This window comes from Mya arenaria, chromosome 5, assembly GCF_026914265.1.
Source record: "Mya arenaria isolate MELC-2E11 chromosome 5, ASM2691426v1".
In the NCBI taxonomy this organism is placed as follows: domain Eukaryota; kingdom Metazoa; phylum Mollusca; class Bivalvia; order Myida; family Myidae; genus Mya; species Mya arenaria.
The window spans coordinates 38863744-38878730 of record NC_069126.1 but is presented as its reverse complement, the minus strand read 5'-3'; the positions used below and the strand labels follow the sequence as shown (position 1 = coordinate 38878730).

At 38.8% G+C, this 14987-nt stretch overlaps 1 protein-coding gene across 10 annotated transcripts in view; it reads right to left on the bottom strand.

Moving 5' to 3' along the window:
* The window catches only part of LOC128234750 (CLIP-associating protein 1-like), a 126087-nt gene extending 112770 nt beyond the window's left edge, over window positions 1-13317 (bottom strand). For all 10 annotated transcript variants that reach the window (XM_052949219.1, XM_052949223.1, XM_052949220.1 and 7 more), the window contains exons 1-4: window positions 13276-13317; window positions 8640-8929; window positions 2449-2527; window positions 1063-1106 (exon numbers count right to left, since the gene is read on the bottom strand). In XM_052949219.1, the coding sequence (XP_052805179.1) occupies window positions 1063-1106; window positions 2449-2527; window positions 8640-8816 (300 nt within the window). In that variant the 5' untranslated portion in view covers window positions 8817-8929; window positions 13276-13317. The remainder of the gene's footprint in view (window positions 1-1062; window positions 1107-2448; window positions 2528-8639; window positions 8930-13275) is intronic.
* Between the last annotated feature and the right edge of the window lie 1670 nt (window positions 13318-14987).

Here is a 14987-nt window from a genome sequence, read left to right as displayed (position 1 = left end):
AAAGAATCTTTAATTCTAAAGGAAACAATTGAAACATAAATTATTAGGGATGGGAACGAGTACCCGAGTACTCGAGTACTCGATCGAACGTCCGAGTACTCGAGTACCAAATCACTACTCGAGTACTCGGAAACAAAAATCAAAAAATCACCAAATACACGATTTACAGACAAAATATCAGATCTGGTTAGTTGCCAATAGGACAATTTACGGTCCCTTTTATCCCCGCTGTGTATACAATTGACCTCAATCAATAAGTTGACAGTTGTTGTGATAGTTGCAAACTGTCAACAAAGGGCCCCTATTTCAAATTAGCACTGGTGTCAATTAGCGAAGTTTTGATAGCGGTACTTTCACCTACACAATTCTATTGTATACCAATTAGAGACCTTTCGCCAAATTCACGAGAATTGATTTCTTAATGGGCGTATTTTAACTATTTTTGCAATGATTATTACACTTGATTTGTTGATATTTAAAATCAAGAATTATGAATATTAATGAGGTAAACAACAATTACAAAGTACGAAAAACTATCATTTTAAAAAACAATTTGTAGAGTAAACAATTGAATTTCGTTCACTTTTTTATGTATGCTATTAATTTTCGTTCATTGTAATTCTGTGATTCTGATTATTGTTTATTTCTGCAGTGCATACTTGTATAAAATGAAACGAATAAAACAAATTAAAAGCCTGAAACAACATTTGTTTTCGTTTTATATCATTTTTTGTTAAAATACGTAATGAAAGTTTACTCTAAAGGTGAAAATGACCAATAATACGATCAACGCACAATATACGCCATTAACGATACATGTATACACAATCTTGTCTTGGCGAACACATATTCTTTTTTCCGAGTAATCGAGTACCCGAGTACTCGATCGAACGATCGTCCGAGTACTCGAGTATTAATTTTACTACTCGTTGCCATCCCTATAAATTATATTAAAAGAAGTTATACTGAACTATTTATAATGTCATAACCGTCATATAAATCCCTTCAAATAAACCATTAGCATATTTTTAATGCATCCTTGGTTATCCCAACTCAGCATACCTGCTCTTTTGAGTCGCCAAGGCGGTCCACACACGCAGGAAGGACTGAAACAAACAACACCTCTTTACAGCAACACAACTCGGGACTGTTTCTCCACAATGTCAGTTACTCGGGACTGTTTCTCCACAATGTCAGTAACTCGGGACTGTTTCTCCACAATGTCAGTTACTCGGGACTGTTACTCCACAATGTCAGTTACTCGGGACTGTTTCTCCACAATGTCAGTTACTCGGGACTGTTACTCCACAATGTCAGTTACTCGGGACTGTTTCTCCACAATGTCAGTTACTAAGAATTGTGGAATGTCTAATAATTAGTAATTGTTTCAGGAGTACAATGAATAGTGCCTGGAGATGGACTATTAAACACATGCTGGAGCAGCTATCAGTACATAGTTATCAAACACTTTTGAAAAAGTATGCAAATAAAAACTGTAACCAAAATTGGTGCAGTTTGGATAAAAAATGGTCAACATCTTTTGTGGAAACTGCCTATCCATCCTGCAATGCATGAATTGATTACACGTGCATTTATCATCATAAGGTGTACAAAAATTGATTTATATAATGATTGCATCAGAGTTTTCACTTGAATCTGAAGTGTTTGTGCAAATGGCAAATTTCTGAAAAAGTATCCATTTCTGTTGAATTGGATTTTTCACTTTTTGACTTTTTACTAAGTCTAGGGTAATAACTAAAGAATTGCCAGGTGAGCCATAGTTCATTCTGATCAACATTCCTATAAAGATTCATGTGTGTAGGTATAGTCATTTTATGTGCTACATGCAACACTAAGTTTTTCAGACCATTTTTTACTACCTCAAGGGCCATAACTCTTGCAAGACCAAGTGAAATGTGAAAGAAATAGCAGGCATGCAATAGCTCAAGTAAAATGTGACAACAACAACAGGTACCCAACAACCCATATTGACCAACATACCGACAAAGTTTAATGAGTGTATAAGTAATACTTTTGGTGATACATGTGACACAGGCTTATTCATGTGACACAGGCTTATTCATGTGACACAGGCTTATTCAGACAACATTTTGCTAAGTCAAGGGCTATTACTCTTATAAGACCTAGTGAATGTGACAAAATTGGCAGGTGCACAAAGGCCTATGGTTACCATCATACCTGAGCATTCTTGGAGCTACATACGAATAAATATTTGGAACATGATGTGAAGGGATGTGACAAACGATACTCCTATATAGTTCAAGGTATATTTTCTCTGGTTTGAAAATATAAACTAGACAAGAATCAAATGCAATAATGTTACAAAACATGTAGGCGTGATTGAAGCACCACCCTGGTCAGTTGAATACTATGCTTGTAATACTCGTTGTGACACATGGCTGGAAATTCACTCCCATGCAATCTTACCTGATGTGACATATGGTCGAAAGTCCTCCCCCATGCGATCTATCATCAGGCACAGTATCTCAAGTCCATTCAGGGATACCTGAAACATAATGACCAACACCAAAATGTATTATTAACTCCCCTCAAATTTTACAACTTTTAACTTAAAGCCTACCTTTATGGCCAGTACATGTACAATGTATCTTTCAAGCTCAACCATAAAACTTGTTGCAAAGGAAATCATAATGTTGTCATGTGAATATATCACTACAATGTACATACCATATAATGATTAAGTACTAAATCTGTAAGAACCATCTGTCTGTAAGTCCGAGCCTTAAAGCCCACGTTTTCAGAGCAGACTGATGCTAAAATAATATTCCACACATCTCAAAGAAAAAATATATTATCTAATGATACTTGATGATTGCATAAAATCCATCTCTAATAGGCTTTGAATGCTGATACAGAGAATAAATATGTTCCAACAGTGTTGTCTGCCAATGGTATGGAGCGCACATTTCATTCTAGAAACCTATTGTGCAATCAATATGTCTGTTTCCATTCAATGCAAGATCAGCCAGACAGTGTCATCGCAGTGAAGCAGGCTATACATGGGTTCTCAGATCGCTATTTGATTATGATAGTAAATCCCAGGGTAGCACCAAAGGCTTGACTTCCTTTACAATTATAACACGAAACAGCCAGATAGAAAGCTAACATTGACTGTGATAATCCCTCATCACAAACAATGTGCTTTAAACTCATATATATATATATATTACACATTTTAAACAGAATATGAAAAGCTGGATTTGCAAATTGAGGATTGTCTAAAAATATATTACAATTAATCAACCCCATGTACAACAAAAGTACAACGTATCCACTCAATGTGCATAAAAGGAACAAATTATCAACTCCGCCTTGACCCTAAAACTATTTGTCAACTCGCCTTGAACCCAGGAACTATTTATCAACCCTCTCTTGAACCCAGGAACTATTTATCAACCTCATCTGGACCCCAGGAACTATTTATGAATTCGACCATGAACCTAGGAACCATGAATCAACCCCGCTTGAACCCAGGAACAATAAATCAACCCCATCAGGTTACAAGGAATAATTTTTCAACCCCATCTGAAAACCCAGGAACAATAAATCCACTCCATCAGGACCCCCCCCCCAACTATTTATCAACCCCATCTGGACCCTGGGAACTATTTATCAACCCCATCTGGACCCCGGGAACTATTTATCAACCCCATCTGGACCCCGGCAACTATTCATCAACCACATCTGGAACCCTTCAAACAATTTATCAACCACATCTGGAACCCTTCAAACAATTTATCAACCACATATGGAACCCTTCAAACAATTTATCAACCACATCTGGAACGCTTCAAACAATTTATCAACCACATATGGAACCCTTCAAACAATTTATCAACCACATATGGAACCCTTCAAACAGTTTATCAACCACATATGGAACCCTTCAAACAATTTATCAACCACATATGGAACCCTTCAAACAATTTATCAACCACATCTGGAACCCTTCAAACAATTTATCAACCACATATGGAACCCTTCAAACAATTTATCAACCACATCTGGAACCCTTCAAACAATTTATCAACCACATATGGAACCCTTCAAACAATTTATCAACCACATCTGGAACCCTTCAAACAATTTATCAACCACATATGGAACCCTTCAAAAAATTTATCAACCACATATGGAACCCAGGAACAATTGATCACCCCATATGTAGGCCAGAAACAATTAAACAGCCAAATCTGTAACCCAGTAACTATTTATAAAACCAATTGTAACATTTGACCAACCCCATCTGCAAATCTGTAACCAAGAAACAATTTATGAACCCCATTATCATCCATCATAATCAGTAACCATAGAACAATTCATCAACTAAGAAACAATTAAACAAAACTACCTACAACCAAACTGTCAAAACCCTTTAAACCTGGTAACTGTAACCCACAGACAATTTATCTAACATATCTAGACACCAGGAACAATTTATCTACCTGAACCCCATCTGCAACCCATCCACGTCTGGAACCCAGGAACAATTTACCTGCCTTAACCCCATCTGCAACCCATCTGCAACTGGAACCCAGGAACAATTTATCTACCCTAACCCCATCTGCAACCCATCCACATCTGGAACCCGGAACACAGGAACAATTTCTCTGCCTAAACCCATATGCATCTGGAACCCAGGAACAATTTATCTGCCTTAACCCTATCTGCAACCCATCTGCATCTGGAACCCAGGAACAATTTATCTACCTTAACCCCATCTGCAACCCATCCGCATCTGGAACCCAGGAACAATTTATCTGTCTTAACCCTATATGCAACCCATCCGCATCTGGAACCCAGGAACAATTTATCTGTCTTAACCCTATCTGCAACCCATCCGCATCTGGAACCCAGGAACAATTTATCTGCCTTAACCCCATCTGCAACCCATCTGCATCTGAAACCCAGGAACAATTGATCTACTAAACCCCATCTGCAACCCATCTGCATCTGGAACCCAGGAACAATTTATCTGCCTTAATCCTATCTGCAACCCATCTGCATCTGGAACCCAGGAACAATTGATCTGCCTTAACCCCATCTGCATCTGAAACCCAGGAACAATTTATCTACTTAACCCCATCTGCAACCCATCTGCATCTGGAACCCAGGAACAATTTATGTAGCCTAACCCCCATCTGAAATCCATCTGCATCTGGAACCCAGGAACAATTTATTGACCTTAACCCAATCTGCAACCCATCCATATCTTAACCCAGGAACAATTTATAAATCTCCTTTAACCCCATCTGCATCCAATCCATATCTGGAATCCAGGAACAATTTATAGATCTGCCTTAACCCAACCTGCAACCAATCCACATCTGGAACCCAGGAACAATTTATAGATCTGCCTTAACCCCATCTGCAACCCATCCATATCTGGAACACAGGAACAATTCATAGATCTGCCTTAACCCCATCTGCAACCCATCCACACCTGGAACCCAGGAACAATTCATAGATCTGCCTTAACACCTTCTGCAACCCATCCACATCTGGAACCCAGGAACAATTCATAGATCTGCCTTAACCCCATCTGCAACCCATCCACATCTGGAACCCAGGAACAATTCATAGATCTGCCTTAACCCCATCTCCAACCCATCCATACCTGGAGCACATGAACAATTCATAGATCTGCCTTAACCCCATCTCCAACCCATCCACATCTGGAACCCAGGAACAATTCATAGATCTGCCTTAACCCCATCTCCAACCCATCCATACCTGGAGCACATGAACAATTCATAGATCTGCCTTAACCCCATCTGCAACCCATCCATATCTGGAACCCAGGAACAATTCATAGATCTGCCTTAACCCCATCTGCAACCCATCCATATCTGGAGCACATGAACAATATGACACCTAATCTGGATCCCATCTGTATATTTGCTTTTGAAATCAATAACTGTAACAGCTATCAACCATTGAAAACACATTTCATTTACAATCAACAAAAGAGCTGGATAGTGTGCGCCAACACTCTTCTGTTTGTCTTTTCTCAGTCCCATTCTACTCATGGGTATATTGTCTCTGGCAATGGTTTCAGGGTTATGGTTAAGGTCTTTACAAAACGACACCACCGAAGACGTTAAAGACACAAAAGCTACATGTTTGACAAAATCTCAACCTTTCTTTCTAATACAGACAAGCTTAAACTTCTGCATTGAATTCACACCAACCTAAAAACATATTCAAACAACATTAAAGCTTTGGGTTTTTTAGATTACTTTCTGAACAACCTCATACTTTATGCAGGATTAAGACTTAGTCTTCCTGATAACTATTTCATCACATTCATTCAATATGATGAATGCTAGTTCTGTACAAATGTGGAAACTGAATTACAACGCAACAATGGATTGCACACCTGACATGTAATGTTTTGATACTGCTTTTATAAAATACAGCATAAAATATTATGTTATTGTATACAATGTACATGTATGCACTCCATCATTGGTTTACTGACTCGGAATGCCTGACTTCGATTTCTCTGAAAGTGTTCAACATCTAATGCTTCCAATTTTAAAATAGAATGAAACAAAAGATGTTTATAAAACATTATGCCCCCCCCCCCCCCCCCCCCCCTGAGCGCCATGTTGTCAGGATTATATGGACAATTGAATAAAATATGCATTGACCGAAATGACAGCTGATTTGTCACTGACATTGGATGCCGTTGAGGCAGTTTTAAGATTATGACCATTCAAAGTTTGAGGATAGAGTGTGTTATGACCATGACCTTTGACCTCAAAATCCATAGGAGTCATCAGCTGGTCACCAAAAAATAAATGTTAAACTCAAAGTCAAGTTTGAGGGCCATGGGTGCAGGCATTGACAAGTCATCACACATACAAGCTTTTTTTCGTTCAAGGTCACTCTAACCTTGACCTTTGACCCGATGACCCCTAAAATCATAAGGGGTCATCTACAGGTCAGACACAACTCCAAGTCAAGTTTGAGGGCCATTGGTGGAGGCATTGTCCAATTATCACTTGAAATCTTTTCACATTCAAGGTCTTGAACTTGACCTTTGACCCAATGACTCCTAAAATCAATAAGGGTCATCTCCTGGTCAGGCCCAACTTACATGTCAAGTTTGATGATCATAGGTTCAGGCATTGTTGAGATATCACTGGGAGAAGATTTGTTAACTTTATTGCTTTAAAGGTTACTGTGACCTTGACCTAGGCCCGATGACCCCCAAAGTCAAGAGGGGTCATCTACTGGTCAGTCCCAACCTTCATGTATAGTTTGAGGGCTATAGGTGCAGGCATTGTTGAGTTATCACATGGACAACCTTTTACCATTCAAGGTCACCTTGACCTTTTGCCCAATGACCCCTAAAATCAATAGGGGTTATCTACTGGTCAGGCTCAACTTCCAAGTCAAGTTTGAGGGCCATGGGTGCAGGCATTGTCGAGTTATCACTTGGACAACCTTTTACCATTCAAGGTCACTGTGACCTTGACCTTTGGCCCGATGACCCCCCAAAACAATAGGGGTCATCTACTGGTCAGGCCCAAACTCAAAGTCAAGTTTGAGGGCCATGGGTGCAGGCATTGTCGAGTTATCACTTGGACAACCTTTTACCATTCAAGGTCACTGTGACCTTGACCTTTGGCCCGATGACCCCCCAAAACAATAGGGGTTATCTACTGGTCAGACCCAAACTCAAAGTCAAGTTTGAGGGCCATGGGTGCAGGCATTGTCAAGTTATCACTTGGACAACCTTTTACCATTCAAGGTCACTGTGACCTTGACCTTTGGCCCAATGACCCCCCAAAACAATAGGGGTTATCTATTGGTCAGGCCCAAACTCAAAGTCAAGTTTGAGGGTCATGGGTGCAGGCATTGTCGAGTTATCACATGGACAACCTTTCACCATTCAAGGTCACTGTGACCTTGACCTTTTGCCCGATGACCCCCAAAAACAATAGGGTCATCTACTGGTCAGGCCCAACCCCCAAGTCAATTATTACGGCCATGGGTGCAGGCATTGTTGAGTTATCACTAAGACAACCTTTTACCATTCAAGTTCACTGTGACCTTGACCTTTGGCCCAATGACCCCCAAAACAATAGGGGTCAACTACTGGTCAGGCCGAACTTCCATATCAAGTTTGATGACCATAAGTCTAAGCATTGTTGAGTTATCACTCGGACAAGCTTTAAAATTATTTTACCATTAAAGGTCACTGTGACCTTGACCTTTGACCTGATGAGCACTAAAATCAATAGGGGTCATCTACTGGTCAGGCCCAACTTTCATGTCAAGTTTGATGACCATACGTCCAGGAATTGTTGAGTTATCCCTCGGACCAGCTTTGGTCTACCGATGGACTGACTGACCTACCGAAGCAATATACCCCTCTTCTTCGAACAATCTTAAAGGATTTTTGCATTTTGTCAGCAAAATTGGGTATATGTATATCAAACATTGTACATGTCTTGAGATATTGTACACATACTTTGTACTGGTATGGCGACAACTGTTATGCAGTTCGTCAACCTCCATCTTTATACTAGTACATAATTGCTTTCCTTTAACTGATATAAATATTATTTTGCAAGTTTGAATGTTACCTTATAGTTGCTACATGTAACCCAAGATGCCAGCCCGCTCACAAACGCATCATTGTCCTCACACTCCAGTGAACTTCTCGGGTCACTCAGGTATCGGGACAGAGACTCATAACACTGCTGCCGTTTCCTCGTGTCTTGAGTGGTCACATTTGGCAGGAAATCAGTTAATGTTGCCATTGGTTATTATTCCACAGCCTGACGTCACGTCAGAACCTACAGTAGTTTTTGCAAGCCAATCGTATAAATGCAGATGGTATAGCACCAGGAGAGTAGCATGTAGTTAGGGTTACCTGAAATGTCCCAAAACCACATTATTTATTAGTTTACCATGGTGATATCAATCAAACCTTGTGCAATTTCATGGGTGAAAGTATAGAATTTGAAACTTTTGCTAGAGGTCAGGGGGCTGCTTCGGCCCAAAGTGGGTCCGTGGCGAAACCAGGGGTCCAGGGGGCCTCTGCATGCTCAATTACGGATTAGACAATATCAAAAGTTTGCTGTTTAACCATTTTCCCATTCACATTGTCTAGATAAGGGTCTACCCAGTCAGGATTTCCAACAGCTGATAATTACATGTATCAATCCTCAAAAATACTTAATAGCTAAGGGTCTGATTGAGCCAGTATGGGGTATTCATGCCCACAGCAGGGTAAAAGGGCCTTATAATCAGCATTAAAAAGGAAATACTGGATATTCGAAAAATACACAAAAGTTTGTTAAATGCAATAGAAAAATGAAGGAATTATGAAACTTCAAAACATCATGTTGGAAAAAATCAAGTTTTCGTTTCAATGTTTTACGTTTCAACTTTTCAGATATATAAAAAGCCTATCTCTAAATGGCTTTGACAGTAACAGCTATGCTTACAACAGCTAAACAGAGGCTGAATGTCGTGAAATCCATGTGTAATGTCGTACAGTCTCCGTGGCCTAGTGGTTAAGGCGTTCACCTACAGAGCGGGAGGTTGTGTGTTCGATCCCTGGCCGTGTCATACCGAAAGATGTTAAAAGTTGTTACAAGTAGCTCCCCTTGCCTAGCACTTGGCATTTAAAGGGTAGTGTTTGGAAAAGAGATGTACTCAGTACTGGTTTAACCCAGGAAAGTTGTACCCTGTGTATCGGTGCTTCACACCGAGCACGTAAAAGAACCAAGGGGTCTCTTCGAAAAAGAGCTAGGGTATCACACCCGGACTGTGTCCCACCACTCTCTTATCCACTTGCTGTCCCATCAGCAAAAACAAAGGACCCCGCTGGTAATAAGTGCTTGCACTTTCATGGGTTATCCTTGACTGCAAGGTCTAAAGCAATTCATGTATATACAATGACATACTATGACATATTATGTGTTATGACATACTATATTAAGACAAACAAAAGAACTTCTTACAATACTTGCCCGTCTCAATTTATATCGGTAGGTAAACTGAAAACATATGTGAGGGTTTTTAAAATATTTTTAGCAATTCTGTTTGCATGTTTTTAATTCCCAGTAAATATGGGCACAAGTTCTGTAAGACTCTAGAGAGTTTGCTTTGAGAATATTTCATCAAAATGCATATATTATGGGTGTGCCAAAACATGCAGCATGGTGCTTCTTGGTACAGTAAAATCCCTATATACGACCACTCCGTTTTCACGACCAACCCGCTTATAAGAACGATTGTTTTCAGACCCAAATTTTTTCTTCTATAATTTAATGGTCGTAAACCCCGAAAAAATTAGCACCCCATAATTTAGTAATACGACCACTTAATCCAGTCCCTTCTAATTAATGACATGTTAAATTGATCCGTTAATGAGACCGCAGGCAATTTGTTGACAGGTTTACATGTTTGTGTTCACACCTCGATTGACACACAGTATAAAGAAGTTTACAACACGTACCCTGGGATAATTAAAGTAAAACGTCCATCGACACATTGTTCTGTATATGTTAAGTGATACAAAAATACACTGTACTTATATTTTAAGAGCTTTATGTACATTAAAACTTTGTTGTTTTAATACATGTTATTATTTATGATTAAATGAATAAATGACATAACTGTTTTTTTTATTTTCTTTGCTTGGTTAGTATTTCTTATAATCCCTATACCAATCCCGAGTAATGCATGTACTCGTACATATTGAGAATCCAAGGAATTCAACCCCTTGACCGTTCACAAAACTAACTGGCACAAACTCAGTAATAAGACCACCCCGCTTTTAAGACCATTTTCTCAAAGTCCCACAGGTGGTCTGAATAAAGGGGTTTTACTGTAGTTGCTGATCAGTTCTTTCAAAATCTGATTTTGAGGGATAATCTTTTTTAGCAACCTGTTATTGGTAACACTTTTGTGATTCTATTCTTCTTCAGTCTTTTAGTTTCTTCTTTTCTTTTAGAGCAATTTTTTAGGCCAAGGCCAAGATCAGCAGCTTCCACACAAGTTTTAATGTTTGTACTTATAAGCTTGTACGTCTGTTTTGTATTCATCTTAGCACATACAGTACACTCCACGCGGAACTACCACTTTCCGTTTTCCTCGGCGGATTTTCGTCATCGCGGACATGAAATCCAATTTATCGAAATCCGCTTTCTTCTGCGTTTTCACTCGTTCACCCTCCGAGGCTGATCAGTGGACCATATAATTACAATCGCCGCGTTACTTGGCAGTGAAAACACCGCAAAACTCAGAGGAAACCGATAAGAATCTTCTACTGTAAATGTATCTGATTTTGTGTAATATTTGAATACTGTTCTTTTATTGTGTTGTTTCAATATTTTTCAGACTAACTTGCACATAATACGACTGGTAATCCTTTGACTGCGCAAAAATGCAATATATGTTGATGTCCATTCTTGACCCAGTTCTAATTATATTTTACACATTTGACTTCCAACAGTCCCAGTTACTTAAAGTAATGTAAACATTCTGTTTGCTACGTGTATTCAATTAATTTCTCTTCACTGTTTTAAATTTAAACCTTCAGTTTGATAAAAAAATAAAATAATGCTTTTTTCGCAATAACAAACATGCAAGATAACCAAAAGTAGTCTAAATTTAGCGCACAATACGTCACTACGAAATTTGCATATCACGTGACTTCCACATTGTCAAAATACTATATTGCATTTCATACTAATAATTTCTAATTATTAACTAAGAAGTAATGGTTTCAATACTTTTTTTAACACAATATTCAAACTAACACCGTAACTTTCATAAAATAGTTCAATTGAAAGCACCTGCATTACTCCAATCCAATTTAGTTCTCAACAACACAAAAGGAGTATGACATAATAATGGTAAACAAACAAACACATGGTGTTATATCTAAATTGTTTGGATATCAACAGGCAATTAACGAATATTAGTTGAAAGGTAAATTAATAACCGAATGAGATATAGATGTATTGTTTTATTGATATATGTATTCTTTCTTTCTTTACGAGAAAAATTGATTTCTATAAACAAAATAACTGCAAACGTAATTATTTATTTTCAATAATAGCAAGGTAGTTGCAAGGCAAACAACTCGGAGTTCCGTTTTGAGGCCAACAAAACAACACTGGTGAAACTGGCAATAAAACCCTTGGCGGAAAACGAGCAACTCGGCGAAACTTGGCGGATTTTAGCGAGGAAAGCGGTTACGTACTCGGTGGATGTCCGCGGTAAATTAAAAAACCCTCGGAGTGACCGAGGAAAGTGGTAGTTCCACGTGGAATATTACTTGACTTGACTTGGTAAACAAACCTTAAATGCTAGTTCGTTTGTTCTAATGTAACGTGCAAGGCCAGAAGAACGTTACACTCACATCAACTAAATGGACAAGCTTCAACAGCCTGTTATAGTTGATAAATATTTTTTCCGTTTAGTTTGAAAACAAATACCATAAACAATAATAAGAAAAGTATAATATAATGCAGGAGTCAATTGTAACCACGAGCCCCCTCCCACACCCCCAAGGTCTGGGGGAATAGCGGGGACTTTGACTTTCGGTCCAGCCAAGCCCGGGTAAAATCCCCTCCAAATGCACCTGCACCGCAGGGACCCTAGGTAAGGCCCATTCCCCGCTATTTTTTGCGCAAAGACAAAACCACCGCATTCACCCGGCACTGCTGGGCCACATGTAAGGTAAAAAAAACCGGCCCATTTCCCCGGAAATCCACAGTATACCCCCGGACATGGGGGCCGTGGCTACAATTGACTGGTGCATAAAGAACTAGGTCCAGGCAGAGTTTTTCAGCAGGCCAATTCCAGTTTGTGCCAAAATGACTATCATCCTGATCATTTACAAGTTGGAACTTGGAAGTTACATTAAAATATAAAAACTCTTCCAAGTTTATCTCCTATTTAACAAAGTGAGAAAAATGAAGACTTTAATTAAGAGTCTTCTAAAATATGATGTACAAAATACATCCACTTATTTTTGACAAATCGTTAAATCCTGACAGCGATAGTCAAAGACGAAGTGAGAGTGTAAAATGTCAACAACCACCTGTCAAAAATTCAACTGTACACAAATCTTGTTCTTGCACCTAACGAAACAAAACTAAAATAATTGCAGCTATATCTAATAAACAGTAGTTTAAAATAAATCAGTCGATGATTGTAAAGGAAAGCCTGCAATATAATCAAATTAAAATATATACTTACTACTTTAGTACTCTACAGCCGCCATGATGAATTTCAAATTCGTGACGTCATATTCTCGGCAGTTAACGTTTAGCTTTTGTAAAGGCTAGTATCCTATTCAGCGCATCCAGGAATTTTTTGTTTTAATATTATTATATTATTAAGTCACACAATTACTCGTTAAATCGGTATTATATTGTTCATCATCATCATCATCATCATCATCATCATCATCATCATCATCATCATCATCATCAATATCATCATCATCACCATCAGTATCAATGGGCCATCCTTACTGGGACTAATAATACACACAGATTCTAGGTTATAACACAAGTTAACTATTAGTTTTATGTTCATAGTCCACAAATGCATTTACTGATATTAAGTAGTGCCTGGATTTTAGATTTGGGCATGTTTAGATAAGTTTCAATGGCCGTATATGTTCAAGCAGTGTAGGGCTTTATCAGCCATAATGTTAACATTTAATCTAGAACTATACTTTGTTCTCCATCTTATAGTAATTTAAAAACGACATAAAAATATATATCTATATATTTTTGTTGGCAATTCGATGCCCCCCCCCCTTTGAAGACAACAACAACAAAAACACGAACTTTTTAAGCGTCGTATACTAAAGTAGTTGTTGTCGTGTTTATGCTACAGTCAGTGAATATAAGGGAAATAGGCTGAATACAAACACTTACAAATAACTTTACAAGAAAGAAAAACAAATCTAAGACATAGAAAAACTTGAAGTCTCGAGTCCCGGCTAAATTTTAAGGTCGGGAAACCAGATATTATTTGTACAAATGAAAAGAGTGCTTTTGTTATTTAGGCTATGTTATATCTTGTCAATATCATATTTTATATCGTCAAGATTGTCTCGTATGTCCTGTTTCTGCTGTATTATCATGCATGTATTTTCACCGATGCACCACTCTGTATTTCCTACGCAATTCTCGAAGACAAATAGAAATAGTGACATTGTTCACGTGGGTAAACCTGTTAATGAATATAAGAAACTGTTATAAGCTGCGTATATAAGCGTGGACTTTGATTCCACATGTACCACGTCAAAAAATAGGGCAGACCAATAACTGAAAATATCAAAGAACCAGCTGTTCGGCAATCGTTTTATGAAGGTAGCTATACGCGAAGTCCAAATCGGGATGTTGTCGAGCGTGTCTGACACAGGTTCCTCGAGCTCCATAAGATCCACACACTTTGGTCAGAAGGAGAAAAGGAGCGCGTCCAGCATCAGCATGGGCAGTTCTGGAGACATGAGCAACGCCAGCAGCGGCACCTCCATATCGGGAGCATCTATGCACAGCATGCTCACAGACGCCGAGTTGCGATACGTATTTGAAAATATGTTTTGTCGCAAAACGAGCGATAACAATCGGCTGGCAGTTCCGGTGCCGAACTACATGAAAAAACAAATATGCCAGTCGGCATCATTTCCAACAAAATGTGTCAACGAGAACAACCAAACCTCTCTTCAACCGGAAACAAAAACAAAATTGCGACGATTGAGGAGTATCACGCTGATGAAGAATCGATCAGAATCGGTTATCGAAAGTAAATCTGGAGCGCCGCCATCCTACTGGATAAGTTTTTCTTACATGCGAAGTAACAGACCCAGCATCGACATGCGAGTGCGGCAGTCCGGAGTTCTCCAAGACCTTGCTATGTCGCCTCTATTCTCGAAATTGACGCTCGAAATAACC